This window comes from Girardinichthys multiradiatus, chromosome 24, assembly GCF_021462225.1.
Source record: "Girardinichthys multiradiatus isolate DD_20200921_A chromosome 24, DD_fGirMul_XY1, whole genome shotgun sequence".
NCBI lineage: Eukaryota > Metazoa > Chordata > Actinopteri > Cyprinodontiformes > Goodeidae > Girardinichthys > Girardinichthys multiradiatus.
Window position 1 is genome coordinate 415638 of NC_061816.1, and position 23616 is coordinate 439253.

General features: G+C 46.8%; 2 protein-coding genes across 9 annotated transcripts in view; both read left to right on the forward strand.

The window, feature by feature from the left end:
• Positions 1-4568: 4568 nt before the first annotated feature.
• On the forward strand, positions 4569-13983 carry senp7b (SUMO specific peptidase 7b). Of its 8 annotated transcripts, XM_047354794.1 has the most exons (23): positions 4570-4826; positions 5282-5384; positions 5855-6050; positions 6519-6601; positions 6676-6831; positions 7514-7614; positions 7683-7819; positions 7889-8132; positions 8250-8359; positions 9607-9708; positions 9796-9829; positions 9930-10136; positions 10221-10429; positions 11067-11128; positions 11201-11317; positions 11398-11520; positions 11605-11697; positions 11977-12053; positions 12285-12337; positions 12867-12910; positions 13202-13270; positions 13346-13496; positions 13741-13983. In XM_047354794.1, the coding sequence occupies exons 4-23, from the start codon at positions 6558-6560 to the stop codon at positions 13888-13890; spliced, it is 2283 nt and encodes a 760-aa protein (XP_047210750.1). In that variant the 5' UTR covers positions 4570-4826; positions 5282-5384; positions 5855-6050; positions 6519-6557; the 3' UTR covers positions 13891-13983. The 8 variants fall into 8 exon arrangements, with proteins under 8 accessions (XP_047210748.1, XP_047210747.1, XP_047210746.1 ...); XM_047354792.1 differs by lacking the exon at positions 5855-6050 and having other exon boundaries at positions 4569-4826; positions 12870-12910; XM_047354791.1 differs by lacking the exon at positions 5855-6050 and having other exon boundaries at positions 4569-4826; positions 11070-11128.
• Positions 13984-16655: 2672 nt separating this feature from the next.
• Positions 16656-23616, forward strand: part of LOC124861152 (titin-like) — a 35946-nt gene continuing 28985 nt past the window's right edge. Inside the window, exons 1-3 of the mRNA XM_047354674.1 lie at positions 16656-16749; positions 20164-20358; positions 22989-23155. Of these exons, the coding sequence (XP_047210630.1) occupies positions 16677-16749; positions 20164-20358; positions 22989-23155 (435 nt within the window). The 5' untranslated portion in view covers positions 16656-16676. The remainder of the gene's footprint in view (positions 16750-20163; positions 20359-22988; positions 23156-23616) is intronic.

Here is a 23616-nt window from a genome sequence, read left to right on the forward strand (position 1 = left end):
CGGTCCTGTGCCAGCTTGTTGGGCCTGTGCCAGCTTGTTTTGCAGCATCCTGGTCCTGTGCCAGCTTGTTGGGCCTGTGCCAGCTTGTTTTGCAGCATCCTGGTCCTGTGCCAGCTTGTTTTGCAGCATCCTGGTCCTGTGCCAGCTTGTTGGTCCTGTGCCAGCTTGTTGGGCCTGTGCCAGCTTGTTTTGCAGCATCCTGGTCCTGTGCCAGCTTGTTGGGCCTGTGCCAGCTTGTTTTGCAGCATCCTGGTCCTGTGCCAGCTTGTTTTGCAGCATCCTGGTCCTGTGCCAGCTTGTTGGGCCTGTGCCAGCTTGTTTTGCAGCATCCTGGTCCTGTGCCAGCTTGTTTTGCAGCATCCTGGTCCTGTGCCAGCTTGCTGATCCTGTGCCAGCTTGTTTTGCAGCATCCTGGTCCTGTGCCAGCTTGTTTTGCAGCATCCTGGTCCTGTGCCAGCTTGCTGGTCCTGTGCCAGCTTGTTGGGCCTGTGCCAGCTTGTTTTGCAGCATCCTGGTCCTGTGCCAGCTTGTTTTGCAGCATCCTGGTCCTGTGCCAGCTTGCTGGTCCTGTGCCAGCTTGTTTTGCAGCATCCTGGTCCTGTGCCAGCTTGTTGGGCCTGTGCCAGCTTGTTTTGCAGCATCCTGGTCCTGTGCCAGCTTGTTTTGCAGCATCCTGGTCCTGTGCCAGCTTGTTGGTCCTGTGCCAGCTTGTTGGGCCTGTGCCAGCTTGTTTTGCAGCATCCTGGTCCTGTGCCAGCTTGTTTTGCAGCATCCTGGTCCTGTGCCAGCTTGTTGGTCCTGTGCCAGCTTGTTGGGCCTGTGCCAGCTTGTTTTGCAGCATCCTGGTCCTGTGCCAGCTTGTTTTGCAGCATCCTGGTCCTGTGCCAGCTTGTTGGGCCTGTGCCAGCTTGTTTTGCAGCATCCTGGGCCTGTGCCAGCTTGTTGGGCCTGTGCCAGCTTGTTGGTCCTGTGCCAGCTTGTTGGTCCTGTGCCAGCTTGTTGGTCCTGTGCCAGCTTGTTGGTCCTGTGCCAGCTTGTTTTGCAGCATCCTGGGCCTGTGCCAGCTTGTTGGGCCTGTGCCAGCTTGTTGGTCCTGTGCCAGCTTGTTTTGCAGCATCCTGGTCCTGTGCCAGCTTGTTGGGCCTGTGCCAGCTTGTTGGTCCTGTGCCAGCTTGTTTTGCAGCATCCTGGTCCTGTGCCAGCTTGTTGGTCCTGTGCCAGCTTGTTTTGCAGCATCCTGGTCCTGTGCCAGCTTGTTGGGCCTGTGCCAGCTTGTTTTGCAGCATCCTGGTCCTGTGCCAGCTTGTTGGGCCTGTGCCAGCTTGTTTTGCAGCATCCTGGTCCTGTGCCAGCTTGTTTTGCAGCATCCTGGTCCTGTGCCAGCTTGTTTTGCAGCATCCCGGTCCTGTGCCAGCTTGTTGGGCCTGTACCAGCTTGTTTTGCAGCATCCTGGTCCTGTGCCAGCTTGTTGGGCCTGTGCCAGCTTGTTTTGCAGCATCCTGGTCCTGTGCCAGCTTGTTTTGCAGCATCCTGGTCCTGTGCCAGCTTGTTGGTCCTGTGCCAGCTTGTTGGGCCTGTGCCAGCTTGTTTTGCAGCATCCTGGTCCTGTGCCAGCTTGTTGGGCCTGTGCCAGCTTGTTTTGCAGCATCCTGGTCCTGTGCCAGCTTGTTTTGCAGCATCCTGGTCCTGTGCCAGCTTGTTGGTCCTGTGCCAGCTTGTTGGGCCTGTGCCAGCTTGTTTTGCAGCATCCTGGTCCTGTGCCAGCTTGTTGGGCCTGTGCCAGCTTGTTTTGCAGCATCCTGGTCCTGTGCCAGCTTGCTGATCCTGTGCCAGCTTGTTGGTCCTGTGCCAGCTTGTTGGTCCTGTGCCAGCTTGTTGGTCCTGTGCCAGCTTGTTTTGCAGCATCCTGGGCCTGTGCCAGCTTGTTGGGCCTGTGCCAGCTTGTTGGTCCTGTGCCAGCTTGTTTTGCAGCATCCTGGTCCTGTGCCAGCTTGTTGGTCCTGTGCCAGCTTGTTTTGCAGCATCCTGGTCCTGTGCCAGCTTGTTGGGCCTGTGCCAGCTTGTTTTGCAGCATCCTGGTCCTGTGCCAGCTTGTTGGGCCTGTGCCAGCTTGTTTTGCAGCATCCTGGTCCTGTGCCAGCTTGTTTTGCAGCATCCTGGTCCTGTGCCAGCTTGTTGGGCCTGTGCCAGCTTGTTTTGCAGCATCCTGGTCCTGTGCCAGCTTGTTGGGCCTGTGCCAGCTTGTTTTGCAGCATCCTGGTCCTGTGCCAGCTTGTTTTGCAGCATCCTGGTCCTGTGCCAGCTTGTTGGTCCTGTGCCAGCTTGTTGGGCCTGTGCCAGCTTGTTTTGCAGCATCCTGGTCCTGTGCCAGCTTGTTGGGCCTGTGCCAGCTTGTTTTGCAGCATCCTGGTCCTGTGCCAGCTTGTTTTGCAGCATCCTGGTCCTGTGCCAGCTTGTTGGTCCTGTGCCAGCTTGTTGGGCCTGTGCCAGCTTGTTTTGCAGCATCCTGGTCCTGTGCCAGCTTGTTGGTCCTGTGCCAGCTTGTTGGGCCTGTGCCAGCTTGTTTTGCAGCATCCTGGTCCTGTGCCAGCTTGTTGGGCCTGTGCCAGCTTGTTTTGCAGCATCCTGGTCCTGTGCCAGCTTGTTTTGCAGCATCCTGGTCCTGTGCCAGCTTGCTGATCCTGTGCCAGCTTGTTGGGCCTGTGCCAGCCAGGTGTTCTTTTCAGAATATCCTGTTTCCAGAAAAAGTTTCTAAGGATTTCTAAGGAAGATTTCTAAGGAAAATTTCTAAGAAAGTACGAATAGCTTCAACCTTCTTGTGTTGTCCATCAGGAGAATAAAAAGAGCCTTTTGTGGTTGGAGAATGCATATTCAGTTTTATTAGTCCCATAGGATCCTTCCCTGACACATCTACTCCTACAACAAGATACCATGTTTTCTTGGGGTCTAGCTCTGTGTAACATGAGGTTTCACGGGGTACGGGTCTTTGTCCCGTGAATGAGGTGGGAAAGTGTCAGTAAGAGGGCTATTTTCTTGGCTGCTGCGTCTGAGGCATTATTTCCTAAAGTTATTTTCCCTAAACCTGTCTGGTTACCTGCATATTTGATGACCGCGACCCCTTCTGGTTTTCTTAGGGCCCCTTTAAGTTTTAGCATTTGTGTCATGTGTTTTACAGGTTTCCCTGTAGTAGTAAGAAAGTCAGTTCTCATCCAGTGAGCAAGATCCACATGAACAGCTTTGACCAAATAAGCAGAATCTGTTTAAATATTGATGTATTTTCCCTCATTTAGGTCACATGCTCTGGTGACTGCTATGATTTCTGCGAGTTGGGCTGAAGCGGGTGAGGGGACGATGTCATCCTCGACAGTCTTGTAAATAAAACCACAACTGGGACTTGGCTCAGCAACAACAACAGCATATGATGCTACAGTGCCACCTCCCGGCGTGGCATGACTGTGACCATCTGTAAAGATGTCATCAGCATTTGGTGGGGGTTCTGTTGACACATTGGGAAACACATTCATTTCTTCCCTTGTTAGAGCTTCACATTCATGAGGAACTTCACTGGGAATAGGGGAAGCCATATTTGTATCAGAAGCTTTATAGTGGACATTGGGCTGAAGGAGGATTTCCTGTAGCATAGTAGTTCTTTGTTGACTAAGAGTAAACTGTTTGCTAGATATATCTGGTTACAGCATGATTGTGTGTACTGTAACATCTTGTCCTCTTGTGACATGGAAAGTGCCTTTAAGGGCCTTAGCTATTGCACACAGAGCCTTGGTGCATGTTGGGTGGCGTCTTTCAACAAGGTCTAATCTTGAACTGAAATAACATAACACCTTTCTCCCTAGCATTACAGGATGCCACAGAACTGAGCAAAGAAATCCTTCTGTCTCTTTTACACCCAGGTGAAACATGCTGCCTAAATCTGGGGAAGCCGATTCATTCAGAAGTTGTTTCAGTAACACGAATGCTTTTTCAGCTTCTGTGTTCCTTGTTAATGGAGCATGGAGGTGAGCGCTCCCTGCAGTGGTGATACGTTTTCTCAAGAGGGCAGCAATGGCTGTGTAATCTGGTACATAATTCTTCTTATAATTTGTCATGCCTAAAAAAGACATCAACTGTTTGACTGTTGTGAGTTGCAGGTGATTTAAAATCTTTGTTTTCTGGGACTCTGTCATTCCCAGCCCCTCTGGTGTTATGATTTTCCTAGAAAGCTCACCTGTGGCCTGCAAACCTTGTTCATTCAGCCAGCAAAGTATTTCTTTTGTCAAACCTGCAACTGCTTGTTCTGTTTCAGCAGCAATCATTATATCGTCAACATATTGGAGGACACAGCAATTGTTTAAATGCTCGCTGCAAAAAGACCTTAATAGGTTTTGTAGCACATTGTTAAAATGTGGGGGGCTGTCATTTAGCCCTTGTGGCAATCTTGTGTAGGTGTACTGTTTTCCCTCAAAGGTAAATACAAACAATTTTTGGTTGCATAGGAATACAGAAAAATGATTCTGACAGATCCAGAAGGTGATGTTGCTCCTGCTGTGCAGTAGGTGGCGGTATGCACTCGTCATTTGCCGTTACGCCGCCGGTAAACTGAAAGAAGAAGATCACATCTCTGTTGTGTTTAGGTTAGTAAACCTGGACCTGTGCGGGGAGATCATGGGTTTTTAAAAGAATTCTGTGGTTCATCTGGACCAGAGCAAGGTTCTTCTATTTCATATGGGGCCACCGGAGACTTCAGTGACGTTCCAGCGGAACCAGTCCGCCGGGAGATAGCTGAGCTCCCCGGCTAGCCGGCGAGCTAGCTGCTCAGCTGGCTCACACAGGTTGGTTTGTCTCAGTTAAAACGGTTTAAAGTCAAATAAATGGAAAACAAAGACATTTGGTGGAGATTGAAAATGAAGAAAGAAAGAAAGAAAGTCTTCGGGGTTAATTCGGCTTCAAAATTGACCCTCTTCATGCGACTAGTTTTACTGAAATGAACATTTTTAACTTGTGTTTCCAGTTCAGGCTCCGTGTTGTTTTTCATGCGGGGAAACTGGAGTTAAATCTGTTTTTAAAGTTGCTGTCAAAGGGTTTTCTGACTTTATGACGAGTTGAATATTTAAATGAAGCGATTTCTTTCAATCATAACTTGGTGTGTTCGTTTATTTCTCATTTATTTTGTGACAACTGCTGAAAAACGTGTGTGTTTTTCTATGGAGTTTGGTTCGTCAGTTTTCACATAGATTTAGTTGTTTTCTGAATGGAGTCTGACTTTGTTTCTTTGTTTGAGCTGCAGGATGGCGCTTCCCTTTAAGATCCCCAAGAAGAAACAGTCTGAGGACTCCGCCCACATTCACCTGCAGTCACCTCTGTCCCGTCTCCATGGCTCCGCCTCCCAGGTTAGTCTGAGCTCAGGTGGAGGCTTCAGGGTGGTGCAGTGGTTAGTAATGTTGCCTTGCAGCAAGAAGGTCCCAGGTTTGAATCCTGGCCTGGGCTCTTTAAGGTTGAAGTTTATGTGATATTTATTATTTTTAGGAATCCTTCTGATCATTCAGGTAATGGGAAGTAATCTGTGACCTTTTGGCCATATTTCAGATGGTATTTATTTCAGATGGTATTTATTTCAGATGGTATTTATTTCAGATGGTATTTATTTCAGATGGTATTTATTTCAGATGGTATTTATTTCAGATGGTATTTATTTCAGATGGTATTTATTTCAGATGGTATTTATTTCAGATGGTATTTATTTCAGATGGTATTTATTTCAGATGGTATTTATTTCAGATGGTATTTAGCATATTTCAGGGGATTTGTTCTCTTTAAGATGGTATTCATAGTCAGGTGTCTTTTTTTTTTTAACTTGTAGCCCTCAGGATGCCCTGTCCTGTTGTCTCTGCTCCAGCACACTTGATTCTAATGGTTCCATGACCTCCTCACCTGCCTTTACCTTCTGCTGAAGCCTGGCGATCACACCTTCTTTGGGACATTCCTAAAACCTGCAGGGCAGCATTGAGAGCCACTGGTTTAGACCTTTCTCTGTGGTCCAGGTTTTAGTTTTTAAGGTAGTATCAGACAGTTCTGATCTCTGCATGTTCATTTTTTAACTGTAGGGTATTACATATGTTTTAGGGTCATATAGTGGGCACATTGTATCGTTAAGGTGGAGCAGATGATCTGTCCTATCATTTTTTTAAGGTGGTATTACTCTGCTCTGAGCTTTGAATTGTTGTCATCTGAACTCGTTGTTGATGGGGGGGTCATCATTAGGGTTATATCATCATTGTGTGTGTTAGATGTTCTATTTAAGGTAGTATTATTTCTGTTTGTGTTTTATCTGTGTGGAACAAATCATTAAAATCACTTTAGAAAGCATTTTACCGTAAAACTTGCTGCCTGTGTTGTAGATGTTTTAAATGATTCGAGCTAGTAGTGCTGACTAAATTTACCTCCTGTCGTGTTAATCCTGTTGTTCACGTCAATTAAAGCAGTTTTATGGTGGTATTTCTACTGGTGTGTTCTGGTCCAAACAGGCTTTGGAAAGTCCATCCAGACAGGCTGGATCTGACAGGATGCATGCTGGGAATGCATTTGGCTCCTTTACACCTGGACTAAGGTTGGTTGAGGCTCCCCCTTCAGGTCTAGATGGTTACTGCATCGAGTCAAACCGTTGTTGTTGTTGTTTGTCAGAGCACCATGCAGGCAGCCATTCAGGAGCTACGTCCAAACTCTGCTGGGTCTGGACAGCTCTAACACAGGTGGAGCTTCATCGGCCAATCACAGGTCACCAGGAAGCTGGAGCAGCCAATCGCAGCAGGGACAGAGAGGAGAGGGCTGGTCTAACGGGTGAGTTTGGTCCTGAGATAAAAGTTTATCATCCTTGTGCAGAAGCTGCTGTTTGCTTGTTGTTCTTGTTGGAATCGATTCATAATAATTTCATCAGGAGGATTAGAGTGATGAAGGTACCCGATATGATCACTTAGAAACTTTAATAAATACTTTAAATGAGTTGTTAATTATCAATGAATGAGTCATTTCACAGCCTTACATTAAAACATGTCACTTTATTTGTTTAAAATGAATCAATGTCTTAAAGTATTCTTATTTATATAAAAATATCTGTATTATTTAACTGATTTATGATAAATATCCAGATTTCTGTGTCTGTAATCATTTCTAAAAGATTTTTTGACTTGTTTCATATTTTTGTAACAAATTGCTTAGTTATTTATTTTATAATTGATGACATATCCAGAGTTGTTTTTAGTTGTGGAAATGAATGTTTTTGTTCTTTTGGAGGTTTTTCTACATCTTTTTGAAACATATTTTAGTTTTTTCCTGTAGTGTTTATTTTTTCTTTACAAGAATGTTTTATAGTTTAATATTTATGACGGGGGTTTATTAATGTTGTTAAACCATCATTCTGGATCATTTCTAGGCTCTAACCTTTAACTAGGACTAAAACAATCAGAGCTACATTGTTGTCATCTGGATGTTTTTAATATACTCAAGTTCCCTGTCTGTCCAGCAGAGGGCGCCCTAGGAGAGCATCTGACCGTTTGCTGCAGCCCCAGCAGACCTCGGATCTTCAGTCTCCACCACAGAAGAAGAAAAGTGCCGACTGTTCTGGTGAGGCATTCACTGACACATAGATGACTGATTTAAACAGCTTCTCTGAGATAAAGCTTTGGTCTCAGCAGGTCCATCCTCGCTGAACAAAACCATCTCTGTGGAGTCTGTGGACTGTCTGGCAGAGCTGAGAGCAGAGGAGCATGCTGGGAGGTTGAGTTCTTCAGCGCTGCAGAGGAAAGCAGACACCGCCACCAACGGGATGGTAAGAGGACTGAAAGTCCTGCAGGCTGCAGATGCTTTTCTTCAGCCTGAACGACTCTGTTTGTTTCAGAAGAAGAACTCGTCCAGCTCAGGACTGGAGAAGATATCAGAGTCCAACAGACCTTCTTCCTCCTCCACGAAGAAGACCACTTTGTCTCCAAAAAAAACACCCAGCAGGAGGCAGCGTCTGGACCTGAAAGAGGATGTGATGGAGACTCAGAGAGACAGATGGAGACAGTTCAGAATGAAGAAGACCCGACCTGCTGTTCAGCATCGGAGACTGAAGAAACCCAGACTGGCTCCCAGTGAACCCAGTGAGTTTCCTTTGGATCCTCAGGTTCCAGTTTGACAAATCAGCGTCACCTTCATGTGTCAGGAGAAGCTGTTCCTGATTACGGACTGATCCAAACAGATCATCTTTCTCCTTTCAGTCGTGCTGTCCAGTGAAGAGGAGCAGGATGAGGAGGATGGAGATGAAGGACAGAAGACATCTCAGAGCAGCCGCCGACCGGATGAAGCGGGGCATTCTGGGAAGTCGCAGGTCTGTGAACATGATGTAGGCTCTGGTTCTGCCTTTAGAACCTGAGCTTCATTTCACAAGCAGGTTGTTCCACCAGACCCGATCTGATCTGCAGGTAAAAACACCTGAACTACAGACACCAGTCAGACAACGAGGCAGCGCTGCTCAAAAGTATTTACACCCTTAAGAGTTTCAGGTAATCAAAGCGCTGTTTATATCAGAGAAACATAAAATCATGATTTGAGGGAAAACCCAACCTGGAACATCTCAGACATCCTTCAGTCTGGAGAGGTTCTGGGTCTCCAGAGAACCTCAGCCAGTACCTTCATCCACACATGGAGAACACACGGAACAGTGTAGAACCGACCCACCAGAATTACTCCAGGAGATCCCAGAAGAACCCAGCACAACATCCAAAGCCCTGCAGGCCTCACTGCCTCGGTTAAGGTCAGAGGTCATGATTCACAATAAGAAAGAGAGACTGAGCAGAGATGGCCTCCAGGGCAGAGTTTCAGGGCCAGAACCACTGCTGACCCAAAGGAACACGAAGGCCCGTCCCACATTACCAAAAACATCGTGATGAATCTGAAGACTTCTGGGAAATATTTTGCGGACTGACGAGACACAGATCTAGTGTTGAATTTTCATTTCAGAACCAGAAGCTCATACCTACAGTCAGATGTGGTGGTTCAGATCCAATAGAACCAAATATTTGAGATTTATTTGAGTGCAATGATTTTTCCATCCACTGGGGGTCACTGAACGTCATTTTGGTCTTCAGGTGGGTTTGTAAAGGTGTTCTACTGGGATCTGATCTCGGTTCTGATGGGATGACCCGCTCCTTTAATTGTATGGGGAACAGTGTGGGGTGTGTGGGTTGTGTTGTACAGAAGTTCTGTTGTTTGGCTTGTCTTCACTTGGAGCACAGAGATTCTGGACAGCGCCGATGAAGAGGGCCATTCTTCTTCATCTGTTGGACTTCTGTGACCCAGAGAATCAAACCCACAACTCTTTACGTGAATCGGATGGTCATGCTATAAATACAAACATGGTGTTTAACTAGTCTGCTTCCAGCACCACTCTGAGCCCTGACCCAGTTTAAACTGGTTTGTAGCAGAACCATGTGTTCTGTTTCCTGGAACTAGACTCGGAACCTGCTGAGGTTCTGCAGCAGATGAACATGAAGCTACCAGAACTTGTGGACTCAGCAGATGTTTTGCAGGATCTTGTTTCACATGGAGACTGTGTCCCTGTGCGTTGTCTCGCAGGTTTCCCAACAGCTGGGTTCTCCTCCGCCCTCCTTCCTGCAGCTGGAGTTCTGCTCGCTCCACTGCGGTCTGATGGAGGCTGGCGCCAACGGCTCCATGACGGTCCGTTACCGCAGATTCTCAGAATCCGATCCAGTTCATTTTCCAGTTCCTGACCCATTCATGAAGTTTGTCTCTTTGTTCCTGCAGATCACTGAAAACGGCATCATGCTCCCAGTGAGAGGTACCGGCTCAGATCCCGACCCGATAAACCCAATAACGAACAATTCTCTGCGGAGGTTGTTTGTGTTAAGGTGAAGGTAAACAGCAGCTTGTGTTTCCAGGGACGGAGGACACCGAGGTGACGGTGGTGGCCTCTCAGCTCCGAGGTTACGGCGTCTGGGATGGAGGCGTGGCTCAGGGCGGGACTCTGCTGGCAGGATGGGAAGGCCCCGCCCCCTCGCTGCTGTTCCTGTGGGTGTCGGAGGCTCAGGCCAACCTCCTGCAGAGGGAGCTGTCGCCCATCCAGAAGGCGAGCGGTGCTGCCAACGGTGAGTGGAGCGTTCCTGTCGTTCTGCACAGATCACACCTGACTTTAGATGTTCTAGGATCAACAGATGTTTATGTCTGTGCAGCTCCTTCATGCTCGTTCCTCCTGCTGGTGCTGAAGGAGCAGCTGCAGGAGCTGCAGGCCGCTCTGCTCGCCTCCATTCTGGACATGGGGGAGTACAAGCAGCGGCGCTCCTCCTCCTCCCCCATCGACTGGTCCTACGGCCTGCTGCTGGCCCACAGCTGTGCTCCTCCCATGGACCAGCACCTCCTCCGCCTGCTGGGACCCTCAGCTGTAAGAACACCGTCTCTGGGGTGCTAAAAGTTACTTGGATCTGAGAAGAACTCTACTTTCAAATGAAAATTGTGAATAAATCTGCTAAGAAGCTGAACAGAATCCAAATAATTTGGAAATTAGATAAAAAAAATTCTTGAAATCACTGAAAATTCTTAATATCTTTTCTATATTAACAAATAATGTAAAAAATATCATTTTAATCAGAAGGATTTTTATTATTACTTGCAGTGTGTTTTGTTAAATTTTTATTTAAAATTTTCCTTTAATTTTCAGATTAAATTTTTATGTTTTTAGTTTTTTTTCTTCATAAAATGTTTAAACCTTGAAGTTTTTTTGTTTTTATGTCATTAGTTTCCCACATAATTAATTATTATGTTCCTTATTTACTGGAAAATCAGTTCATTTGAAGCGACCAACTTTTATTAATTATATTTTAAAGAAAAAATGTCGGAAAGTTTTCAGTAAAATTTCTTTTTCAGAGAAATCAACAAATTTTATATGAAAAATGTTCAGTTTCGAAAAAAAGATTGACTGTAAAGAGTCTGAAGAATCTGCAGCTGTGACTCCTGCTAGAGGTTCTGGTGGTTTCTGGACCTCTTGGTTCTGGTCTTGATGTGATTCTGTTTCCTGACAGAAGCCTGCTAGGTCGAGCGGCGCTCAGAGGAACTCTGCTGGTCTGCAGCTGCTGCCCACCAGGTGAGCCCAGGTAAATCGCCTGTACCTGTTCTAGTCGTGGGGCGTCAAGTTAACCCTGAGCTCTGTCTGCAGGCTGCTCCAGTACCCTCTGGTCCCGTGTAAAGGTCGGATCACGGTGACGGAGGAGGACCTAGCCTGTCTGGACACTGGAGAGTTCCTGAATGACGTCATTATTGACTTCTACCTCAAGTCAGTCAGTGTTTGTGTCTGTTTGGTTGCAGTAGCCGCCACCGACCAGCAGGTATCTCCTAATGCTCCTCCTCCTGCAGGTACCTCCTCCTGGAGGGCGTCAGCGGTGCGGTAGCCCAGAGAAGTCACGTCTTCAGCAGCTTCTTCTACAAACAGCTGAGCAGACGGCGAGCGGCCGGAGAGAGCGACACCCCCTCAGTCCCGTAAGAACGATGCCGTCTGCGAGCGATGAAGGTGGTGATGTCACACTGGTGGAGTCTGTAACTCTTCTTCTTCTGCTTTCACAGCGACCGTCACACGAGACATCAGAGGGTGAAGACGTGGACGCGTCACGTGGACATTTTCACCAAAGACTTCCTGTTTGTGCCTGTTAATCAAGAGTAAGTGCTTCTGCTGGTTCTGAGTCCTGCAGATGGTTGTTGAGGCTCAGGGTGAAGGCGTCTGAGCTACTTCCTTCAGATTCTGTTCTGTTACTTCTGAACCTCACAACAATGAGACAGTAAAGTCAGAACTTTACAAACACCAAGATGACTATACGGGAAAAGATCATGTTCTGATTCTGCTGCTGTTTTTAATCCGTTTGCTCAGAATCGGTTGTGTCTCAACCATCGCTGGGTTTCAGATACACAACAATGTCAGTCCTGGTTCTGTCTCCCCAGAGCTCACTGGTTCCTGGTGGTGGTCTGTTTCCCTGGTCTGGAGGACGTTCGGATCGAGGAGTCCCCAGGTGGAGCGGGTAAGCAACTGAGATGGTTTGCCTCAGGTTATGGTTAACAGATGTGGACCAGAACATGTTCTCCATGATAATTCACACTAAGGCTATGTTCCAGACTGAGGAAACCTGGTTGTTATTTGTTTGTACTGATTGTCCATAAAATGGACCTGCTGGGCCCATTTAAACACTTTTATACCCCTGATGAAACCAGACGGTGCTGAGAATAAAAACAGATGTTTGATGTTCCTGCAGGTGGATCAGAAAGAGCTGCAGGAAAACTGGACCTGGGGTCCCAGCAACCACCGGTAAACACTGTCTGTTTCTAACATGTAACATGTCAGGCGTGTAGAGCAGCTGCAGGTCTCACTAACATGTAACATGTCAGGCGTATAGAGCAGCTGCAGGCCTCATTAACATGTAACATGTCAGGCATGTAGAGCAGCATCAGGTCTCATTAACATGTAACATGTCAGGCGTGTAGAGCAGCTGCAGGTCTCACTAACATGTAACATGTCAGGCGTATAGAGCAGCTGCAGGTCTCATTAACATGTAACATGTCAGGCATGTAGAGCAGCTGCAGGTCTCATTAACATGTAACATGTCAGGCAGGTAGAGCAGCATCAGGTCTCATTAACATGTAACATGTCAGGCAGGTAGAGCAGCATCAGGTCTCATTAACATGTAACATGTCAGGCATGTAGAGCAGCGTCAGGTCTCACTAACATGTAACATGCTAAGTGAGGCGTGTTTGTGAGACCCAGGCGGATCAGATAATGCTTCATGTATGGGTGAGATGTTTCTTCTTCTTCTGTGGTTTGTGTGTGTGTTTGGCAGCAGTGCACCCTGCAGGGCTGTCAGAGGAGCACCGTGACAAAGAGGTGAGATTATATTTTACAAAAGTTGGATATTTTAATATTTGGAGCAGTTCTGTTAATTGCTCTGCTTTTTGTTTTTTTCTGGATTATTTTGATGTTTTGTGAGATTATTTAGATTTCATTCTTCCTCCTCTAAAATTTCCACCAGTTTCTTGTTTCTATTGTTCCAACCAGTAAATGTTTAGCTGCATTATGTCAGGATGTTTAAGGAAACTAAAAACTGAAGGTGTCTCTGCTGCTCGGCCTTAAAGAGGAGGTCTGAGTAGTTCGTCATGGTATGCTTACTGCCTGCAGGCCGTGTATCCTGGTCATGGACTCTCTGAAGCTGTCGTATCACGACAACGTCTGCAGACTCATCAGAGAGTGAGTTTCTCCTCCGTCTAAACTCATCAGCAGTCCTGCTGCTCGGTGAAATCTCATCCCTGCTATGCTCTGCAGCTACCTGCAGGTGGAGTGGGAGGTACGGAGGAAGACTCATCGACTCTTCACCCCCGACAGCATGAGGAGCTGCAGCTGCAGAGTTCCTCAGCAGGACAACAGCAGTGACTGTGGCCTGTACCTGCTGCAGTACGCTGAGAACTTCTTGCAGGTGAGCGACCCAACAGGAAGTGACGTAACTGAGGTGCTGATGATGCAACAACATGCAGCAAACAGCCAGAATGATTGGAATTTTGTATAAAATGATAATTATTCTTTAAAACAAAAAAATATTAGGTTTAGCATAAAAACTAAATGAATTACCAGAGTATCAGTCATAGCGACTGATGTAATCAACTGTAGAGGTAAGTGGAGTAAATGATGAAACAATATTTACCCTGAGAGTCCATCCTCAGAACCCTGTGGTGCACTTCGACCTCCCGCTGCGATTGGAGAGCTGGTTTCCACGGCAACGGGTGCGGCAGAAGCGCGAAGAGATCCGGAGTCTGATAATGAGGCTGCACCAGACCCAGCTGAACGAAGACAACCGGAACGCAGGGTTGTGACATGAAGTTTAACTTGAATGTAAATAAGTTTGGACCCTCGATGTGAATGAAGACGTTTTCTTCCTGTTTTATAAAATAAAACTATTTATTTTACCTCCGCAGCCTGGGGCTCTTATTTTGAAGGAATCAGTGGTTTGGAGGGGCTCAGTCAGAGACCATCTATTTGTTAGCTGAAGGTCAGAGGTCACTGGATCACCATCACAGTGTGTTTGTGTCGAATGTTGGTTCATTTTTAGCTCCAGTTTCTGCACCCTGACCCGGTTTCCCGGGGTTCCTCTGCTATTGTCTGTTGTGGTGATATTGTGTGGGATGGTTGAGTAATCTCAGGGGTTTAGCGCTGCGCCCCCTGCTGAGGACCAATCAGCTTACAGATCATTAAGTGGATCACCCAGGGGTTCTGCAGGCTGAACCGGGTTTATACAACAAAACAACCTCACTGACTGATTATCTCGTCACGGAACCACTGGGTGGTTGATGTTCGAAACACCAGAATTAGATCTTCTGATGGGATTTGATCAGACAATACAGCAGCCGTTCAGAACTTTCCTGGACCTTTTCCGTCCTGTAGATCAGTGGTTCTGAAGTTTTTTACAGTCCAGACGGTACCAATCATAAAACTGTTCAGATTAAGGAGATGCTTGATTGGTTGAAAGGTTCTAGTGGGAATATCGGAGGTTCCTCACCAACACCAGCCTCAGTATCCAATATGGCTGCCTTGCCTCCAAAGCTTGTATTAAAATGAGTTAATCTGCATTTTGGACCATTTCTGTCACCCATAGCAACAGACAACCTTTGGTGCAGATGCTGCAGTGCTGTAGACAACACAGGAATGCTTTGTTATGCTAGCAGTGGTCAGCATGGTCAGTGGACGCGTCCATTTATTAGATCTAGCTGCTTTTCCTAATTGGAGAACAAGAACAAGTTTAGCTGCGTAGAGAATCCAGTTATCAACAGCTCACTAGAACCGTCGACTTTAGTTCTGTTCTGGTCCCAGTTAACACTAGGACACAAACCCATGAGACCTCTGCCCCTCTGACAACTGTTGGTTCTGTCCTCAGAAACCTGCTGAATTGCTGCCCTCTAGAGGATCTGGTTCCAAGGTGGAAGATGTACAAAGTTCTGATGAAATCAGCATTGGTTCCAGCTGGCTCCGTGTTTCTGTTCCCTGGTCCTGTATCAGCCAACATCTGGACTTGGTTGGAGATGATCTAGTTTTGGTTTCCACATACATTCTTTCTCTGGGACTGGTTCAGTCGGACTTAGGTCCTGGTCTAGCTCTAAAGATCTGTCTAGGTTCTTAACCAGTTTGTTCCTCATCAATCCCCAGGTCTGGTTCTGGTCTAACCCTGGTTTGTTCCATATTTGGTCTCATCCAACTGTTTTCTGGTTCTGTTGTGGTCTTGTGCTTTCATGAGTTGTTGCTGTTTTATTTTTTTTTGGGTTTGTCTGGTTTTGGTTCTGGCTGTGTTAACCTTTTATGGTGATGCTTCTGGACGTCTTTAAATCCAGTCCTTGTCTTGTTTTGGTACACTTAGATGTTGTTAAGGTCCACTTCTGGCCCTGTTCTGGGTGTGTTTTGGACCTGGTTATGTTCAGAACCTCTTCTGGTTTTGGACAGTAGACCAGATCAGAACCTTTTCCATGTTAGCCGTCTGAACTGTGGGAGGTTGAGATCAGACAGATTTGGGGTCTCCATGAAGACGGATTGCCGTGAATCCAGTGAAACGGGTCTGGACCTTTGTCTGAAAAGTTCTGAAGAACATTTTGTTTTCTGATTGATCCGCTTCACGTAAATTCCCGGTCGCTGTGTTGTCGTTCTTCCCGTCGACTCATCTCCTCTCCTTCCCGTTAATCCCATTATCCAATAAAAGATGTCTGCTTGGGCTGGGCGGGGGTGGGGGGGGGGGTTTACAGTCTGGACGGGTCCAATTATAGAAAACTGATCAGTTTGACGAGACGTCTGCAGAGACTTGATCATCAGCCGGAGACTCTGACCTCTGACCTGTTTATCGTTAACCTGTCGGTTATTTCTCTGGTATAAATGTTTCATGAAGACTTTTAAATCAAGGTCTGATTTCTGGTTCTTCCGGTCCGGTTGGAGTTATGAGTAACATCACGGTCCAGGAATCCAGAACTGTTATATTAAAATATAGTTTCATGCATTTTGAAATAGTCTCTAGAACAGAAACTGAATGATGTTTATTCTGTCATTTTTATTATTTCTTATTTATTTATTCTGCATGTTTTGTTATTTTTGGACAAAATTTTCAGTGAAAAGCTTCAAAAATGCAACATCTGATGAAGATGCGTTGTTTCTAATCTGAAATATGTTTACAGCTGGTGAACCTTTTGAAAGTACCTTCAGGTTTGTTTCTGTAGACTTGGAGAGAAACTCTGAAGACATTTAGGCTTTGGTGTCACACAATCAAAGCTCATATCTGCTCCACAACAATGATCCAACATGCAAGGATGGCTTTCTGAGGTGTCATCTGCACCCAGATCATCACTTCCAGTCTGGCTCCTTCTGACCAAAGCAGCTCCGAGTCTTCGGCTCGGCCGCCTCTGACGGTCATCCATTCCAGCAGCTTATAGGATTAAAGTGGAGAGGAAGAAATCTCCCGCAGCAGCAGCAAAGTCCCATCTGCTCTCCTGAGAGGAAGAAGCTGCCGCCGCAGCGTCTTCACGTCCTGCACGATCCATCCTCATTCTGTTAGTTCTGCCATGAGAGCCGGAGGAGGTACGAGCAGGTGGAGGTGAGGAGCAGCAGGAACCTGTTTAAGGAAAAAATGGCTGGGAAGAGCGTGGTGCTGTGGACGCTGTGGGTCGTACTGCTGTCCGGGGTCCTGTGCACGGAGACGGGTGAGTGGAGCTTTTCTACCTGCAACAGGTTCAGGACACCTGTAACACCAAGGAGGTCCACAGGAGAACTGATTGATCTGTCACTTAGAAGGTCCTAAGCTGAGGGTAGAAGGTCTACTCTTCTTCAAATGTCCCAAAATCTATTCTGAAGTTTCCTGCAGAATTTCAATCTTCTGGTCAAGTAGGTGCAATTATTTTATTTCTCTGATGTTGCTAAATCTGTGGTTCTCTCTGCAGAACCGCAGGTTCCCTTTGCTGCGGAACCACAGGTTCTCTCTGCAGAACCACCGGTTCTCTCTGCAGAACCACAGATTCTCTCTGCAGAACCACAGGTTCTCTCTGCAGAACCACAGATTCTTTCTGCAGAACCACAGGTTCTCTCTGCAGAACCACAGATTCTTTCTGCATAACCACAGATTCTCTCTGCAGAACCACAGATTCCCTACCACCCATTCTCTCTGCAGAACCACGGGTTCTCTCTGCAGAACTACAGATTCTCTCTCCAGAACCGCAGGTTCCCTACCACCCATTATCTCTGCAGAACCACAGATTATCTCTGCAGAACCACAGGTTCTCTCTTCAGAACCACAGATTCTCTCTGCAGAACCACAGGTTCTCTCTGCAGAACCACTGGTTCTCTCTGCAGAACCACAGGTTCTCTCTGCAGAACCACAGATTATTTCTGCAGAACCACAGGTTCTCTCTGCAGAACCACAGATTCTCTCTGCAGAACCGCAGGTTCTCTCTGCAGAACCACAGATTATTTCTGCATAACCACAAGTTCTCTCTTCAGAACCACCGGTTCTCTGCAGAACCACAGGTTCTCTCTTCAGAACCACAGATTCTCTCTGCAGAACCACAGATTCCCTACCACCCATTCTCTCTGCAGAACCACGGGTTCTCTCTGCAGAACTACAGATTCTCTCTCCAGAACCGCAGGTTCCCTACCACCCATTATCTCTGCAGAACCACAGATTATCTCTGCAGAACTACAGGTTCTCTCTTCAGAACCACAGATTCTCTCTGCAGAACCACAGGTTCTCTCTTCAGAACCACTGGTTCTCTCTGCAGAACCACAGGTTCTCTCTTCAGACCCGCAGGTTCTCTCTGCAGAACCACAGATTCTCTCTGCAGAACCACAGGTTCCCTACCACCCATTCTCTCTGCAGAACCACGGGTTCTCTCTGCAGAACTACAGATTCTCTCTCCAGAACCGCAGGTTCCCTACCACCCATTATCTCTGCAGAACCACAGATTCTCTCTGCAGAACCACAGGTTTTCTCTTCAGAACCACAGATTCTCTCTGCAGAACCACAGGTTCTCTCTGCAAAACCACCGGTTCTCTCTGCAGAACCACAGGTTCTCTCTTCAGAACCGCAGGTTCTCTCTGCAGAACCACAGATTCTCTCTGCAGAACCACAGGTTCTCTCTGCAGAACTACAGATACTCTCTGCAGAACCACAGGTTCCCTACCACCCATTCTCTCTGCAGAACCACCGGTTCTCTCTGCAGAACCACAGGTTCCCTACCACCCATTCTCTCTGCAGAACCACAGATTCTCTCTGCAGAACCACAGATTCTCTCTGCAGAACCACAGATTCTCTCTGCAGAACCACAGGTTCTCTCTGCAGAACTACAGATTCTCTCTGCAGAACCACAGGTTCCCTACCACCCATTCTCTCTGCAGAACCGCAGGTTCTCTCTGCAGAACCACAGATTCTCTCTGCAGAACCACAGATTCTCTCTGCAGAACCACAGGTTCTCTCTGCAGAACTACAGATTCTCTCTGCAGAACCACAGGTTCCCTACCACCCATTCTCTCTGCAGAACCACCGGTTCTCTCTGCAGAACCACAGGTTCCCTAGCACCCATTCTCTCTCCAGAACCACAGGTTCCCTACCACCCATTCTCTCTGCAGAACTACCGGTTCTCTCTGCAGAACCACAGATTCTCTCTGCAGAACCACGGGTTCTCTCTGCAGAACTACAGATTCTCTCTCCAGAACCGCAGGTTCCCTACCACCCATTATCTCTGCAGAACCACAGATTATCTCTGCAGAACTACAGGTTCTCTCTTCAGAACCACAGATTCTCTCTGCAGAACCACAGGTTCTCTCTTCAGAACCACTGGTTCTCTCTGCAGAACCACAGGTTCTCTCTTCAGACCCGCAGGTTCTCTCTGCAGAACCACAGATTCTCTCTGCAGAACCACAGGTTCCCTACCACCCATTCTCTCTGCAGAACCACGGGTTCTCTCTGCAGAACTACAGATTCTCTCTCCAGAACCGCAGGTTCCCTACCACCCATTATCTCTGCAGAACCACAGATTCTCTCTGCAGAACCACAGGTTTTCTCTTCAGAACCACAGATTCTCTCTGCAGAACCACAGGTTCTCTCTGCAAAACCACCGGTTCTCTCTGCAGAACCACAGGTTCTCTCTTCAGAACCGCAGGTTCTCTCTGCAGAACCACAGATTCTCTCTGCAGAACCACAGGTTCTCTCTGCAGAACTACAGATACTCTCTGCAGAACCACAGGTTCCCTACCACCCATTCTCTCTGCAGAACCACCGGTTCTCTCTGCAGAACCACAGGTTCCCTACCACCCATTCTCTCTGCAGAACCACAGATTCTCTCTGCAGAACCACAGATTCTCTCTGCAGAACCACAGATTCTCTCTGCAGAACCACAGGTTCTCTCTGCAGAACTACAGATTCTCTCTGCAGAACCACAGGTTCCCTACCACCCATTCTCTCTGCAGAACCGCAGGTTCTCTCTGCAGAACCACAGATTCTCTCTGCAGAACCACAGATTCTCTCTGCAGAACCACAGGTTCTCTCTGCAGAACTACAGATTCTCTCTGCAGAACCACAGGTTCCCTACCACCCATTCTCTCTGCAGAACCACCGGTTCTCTCTGCAGAACCACAGGTTCCCTAGCACCCATTCTCTCTCCAGAACCACAGGTTCCCTACCACCCATTCTCTCTGCAGAACTACCGGTTCTCTCTGCAGAACCACAGATTCTCTCTGCAGAACCACGGGTTCTCTCTGCAGAACTACAGATTCTCTCTCCAGAACCGCAGGTTCCTTACCACCCATTCTCTCTGCAGAACCACATATGTAGCCTTTTTACTCGCAGGCAGATCATTAAATATATTTTGGTGTAAAAATCGTCCGCGCCACTTCTTCTGTCCGGTTCTGAGATGCATTTTGGGTTTCATGGTGAAAATGATCCTAAACTGAAAATATTCATCAGAAAACCGCTGAGTTTATGTTGAAGAGGACAAATGTCTTATAAGAGGCAGAAGAAATATTCTTCACATTGATTGAACAAGAGGAACCATCTGTGTCAGAACATCTTTCTGCTTAATCCCACTGCTGTTTTTCATAATTTCCTGTTTTCTTGTTTCATGCAGATTCCAGTTGGAGCCTGGCGGCAGATTTGGAGCGAACGGCCGGATCTTTAGATTCGGACCAGTTGTCCTTCAGAAAAGACTCGGTTCTGATCCGTAGGAAGAGGAACGTGCTGTTTCCCAGCGGAGTGAAGCTCTGCTCCCAGGAGACGTTGGACCAGGCCCTCAACAACCATTTGAACTTCTTCCACCTTAGAGGTAACTTCTGTTTCTTTATTTCCGCTGCAGCTTAGGAGCTTAAACAGGGAGTCTGCCAACAAAGGAGACACTCTGTGTCAGAGGTCAGAGGTCCCTCTGAGCAGATGCTCCACATAACCCTATTAACTGGTTGACCTTTGGCTATGACAAAGGTTTTGACAACCAGAGAGGCTGTAAAGGGAGGAGCTGGAATAAGTTGTATCTGTTCATTCTAGATCTGAATCCAGTCAGACAATAGCTGACGACCAGAAACTCCATAATTAAAACAGAAGATCTCAAGATGAAGGTTGTGGTTCAGTCCTTACAAAGGTGGTTCTGTGTGTGTTCTGGTCCTGATGATACCAGAAAGATTCATGAAGGCTTTCAACTTTCCAGCTTTATGTGCGAAAGGCTTAATGTTCAGACTTGGGACATCTGAACAGAACCAACAGAACAACAGTACCTCCCAAAGAGTACAGAGAGTTTTGGTTCCAGTCTCCTTCAGAAAAAAACGTACCTATTTAACCTCTTCAGAGGACTCCAAAGATCACCCTGATCAGAAGAACCTCCTCAGTCTTCTCTCAGCTCCTCCCTCGATGGTGGAGCTCCTCACCTTATCTAAGGCAGAGCCCATTTCAGCTGCTAGTAACCAGGGTCTGGTTCTTTCAGTCATGATTCAAGGAGCAGCCCTGGAGAAGTCCCACCTCCACTGAGAACAAGATCAGCACAGCTATTGCTTTGGGTTTACAAGGACTTACCAACCCTTAAGACCATCCCATGTGTCCCATAATGCTTCATCACCCCTACATAATACCCTGAAGGACACAGTGGTAGATCTTCTCCACATCCACAAGACACGAGTGGACCAACTCTGGAAGGGTAAAGATCTGGTCCACTGTTCCTCCTGGACCTGAGGTCTGACAGTCAGTCCGTCCTCCTTTCCAACACCCTAGACCAGACTGATGGGATTCCTCAACGCTTTCTGCTCCCCCTTCCTAAATACTTGGACCAGCACCCCAGTCTGCCCCTCCACAGGTGTTGTCCCCGTCCCCCATGTGACCTCAACCACATCTGGCCAACGTTGTCCAGAGTCTTCAGCATCATTCCTGGTTCCCAGCCTCAGCAGCCTCCAGCATAGTGATGGACTCTTCTCCTGAGGACATCCAGACCTGGAGCTCAGGTTAATTATTCAATTATACCTCAGATATAAGGAGCAGATCAGAGAGGTCCCACAGGCTGGTCCAGTCTTTTCTCTCTCAGACTTGGAGAACATCTCCACCATCTGGTTAATCCTGGGTTGGATTTGGTGAAAAGGGAAACTTTCTTTAGAGTGAACAACTCAGGAAGGTTTAAGTCCTAAAGAAGAATCAGGTGTTTGGACCTCAAAGGTCAGATTTCTCTGGTACCTGGTTTTCCTGTTCACATATCGCCAGTCCTGTTGTCCTTCACCCCTGGCTGAAGTTTCTGAGCTGACATCTTTAGATGTTTACTCATCAATGTTTTTCTCATACAGAAGCAGCTAAGGTTGAGCTTCCAGCAGGATCATGAAGCGTTTCATGTGAAGACTGTGGTCCAGGGACACTAATAGTTCTTGTTCTAGATCTACAGATTTTCTGAGATCTTGAACGTATGATGTAAAGTAAAGGGTTTAAATCTAATATGGGTCCCATAAGATCAGGTAATGTCCTTACCTTCCAGATATGATGGTTTTTACCTGCAACCTTCAGACCATCTGGAAGAAGCAGACAGAAGTGACCCTCGGTTGATGCAGATCCTGTAAAACCAGCAGTAACAGACTCTGGTCATGTTGTCACTGTCCCTCCAGCAGATCTGACAGATCTTTATTTCTGACTCCATTTTGAACCGCAGAAACAGACTTTATTAATCCTGCTGCACTCCTCAGACTCAGAAGTTAGTTCTTCTTTATCAGAGTTCTGCTGTGGTCTCCTGATCAGATGTTTGCTCCAGGAGCCTCGATGCCTCCAATGAGCTATTTCTGTCTATGAAGATCCTCAGACAGAACCTTCTGCTAAGTTTTTACTGAAGCTTCTGTTTCCTCATCTGTCCTGAAGGACACAAAGGCCTCAGCTGTCCAGCACCAGCCTGTTTCCTCTTAAGTGTGTCCTTACCTGAGCTGAGGTCTCTGGCTCGTCCATGTGGTGCAGTTCAGTTTATGTTTTCTCCAAATCTGGTCATGATTGTCTAATTTTAGCTGTTTTTCTGCACTTGCTGCAGTTTTCTTCTTTTGTGCTCAGTGTTTAATCTGACTGCTGGATGTCATCTACAGAAAAGCTAATCTACAGAAAATCACCACATTGTTTGACTTCAGATCATTCAGAAGAACGTCACTATCATCTAAACAGGCCGCTTGAAGGACCACCCGGCTCTGGTTTGGATTAGAAGTTTCTGTATGTCCAGGAAGTTCAAAACCTTCTGAATCAATGAACTAATTAAAGTCTCCAGAAACAGATAGGAGTTCATACATTAGAACCCGCTCTTATCATCAGCAGGTGGCACTGTTACTGGTGACCATTTTTATGGGTACCAGGTTAATTATGGGGACCGTCCTGGTTTACAGGGACCAAACCGTTTCTTCTTGTTCTTTGATGATTTCCTCTAACTTGGAGGTTTTTAACATGTGTGTGTGTCAGTGTGCCAGGAGACAGTATGGGAGGCCTTTAAGATCTTCTGGGACGAGCTCCCCGACCGGGATGAGTACCAGGCCTGGGTGAACCGCTGCATTGACGGATCCGTCAGTATCAAGGACATTGGCAGCTTCTTCAGCCAATCAGAGGAGCATAAAAGCCTCATCAGGAGTGTGAGCTATCTAGCCTGTGTTTGATATTTCCTTCAACTCATGTGACCTCAAACATGGACCATTATAGATGATAAGATGTCCTGTTTAATAAACCCAACTTTGCTGACGATGTGCTGCTTTATTTCAGAGAGTTGCCCTGGCTGCTGCGGTGAACAGGTCAGTAAACATCTCCTCATGTCTTTGATGGTGCGGCTCATTGATCTGTAAATAAAGTCAATAATGCAGATAAAGCATGAAAGAGACACACGGTTACTTTCATTGTTAATAAAAACCAGAAATCATTATTTATATTTCACAGGGTTAATTGGTTTGTCTTCAGATTGAGATATCATGGAGTTTATCTGACTTTATAAAGTGTGATAATATTATTTTTAACCCTGATTGACTCAGTTAAGGTTTAGGGCCTCCTGCAGCAGCATTAATGTGATCAGTGTTGTGTTTGCATGTTAACCCCTGTGCTG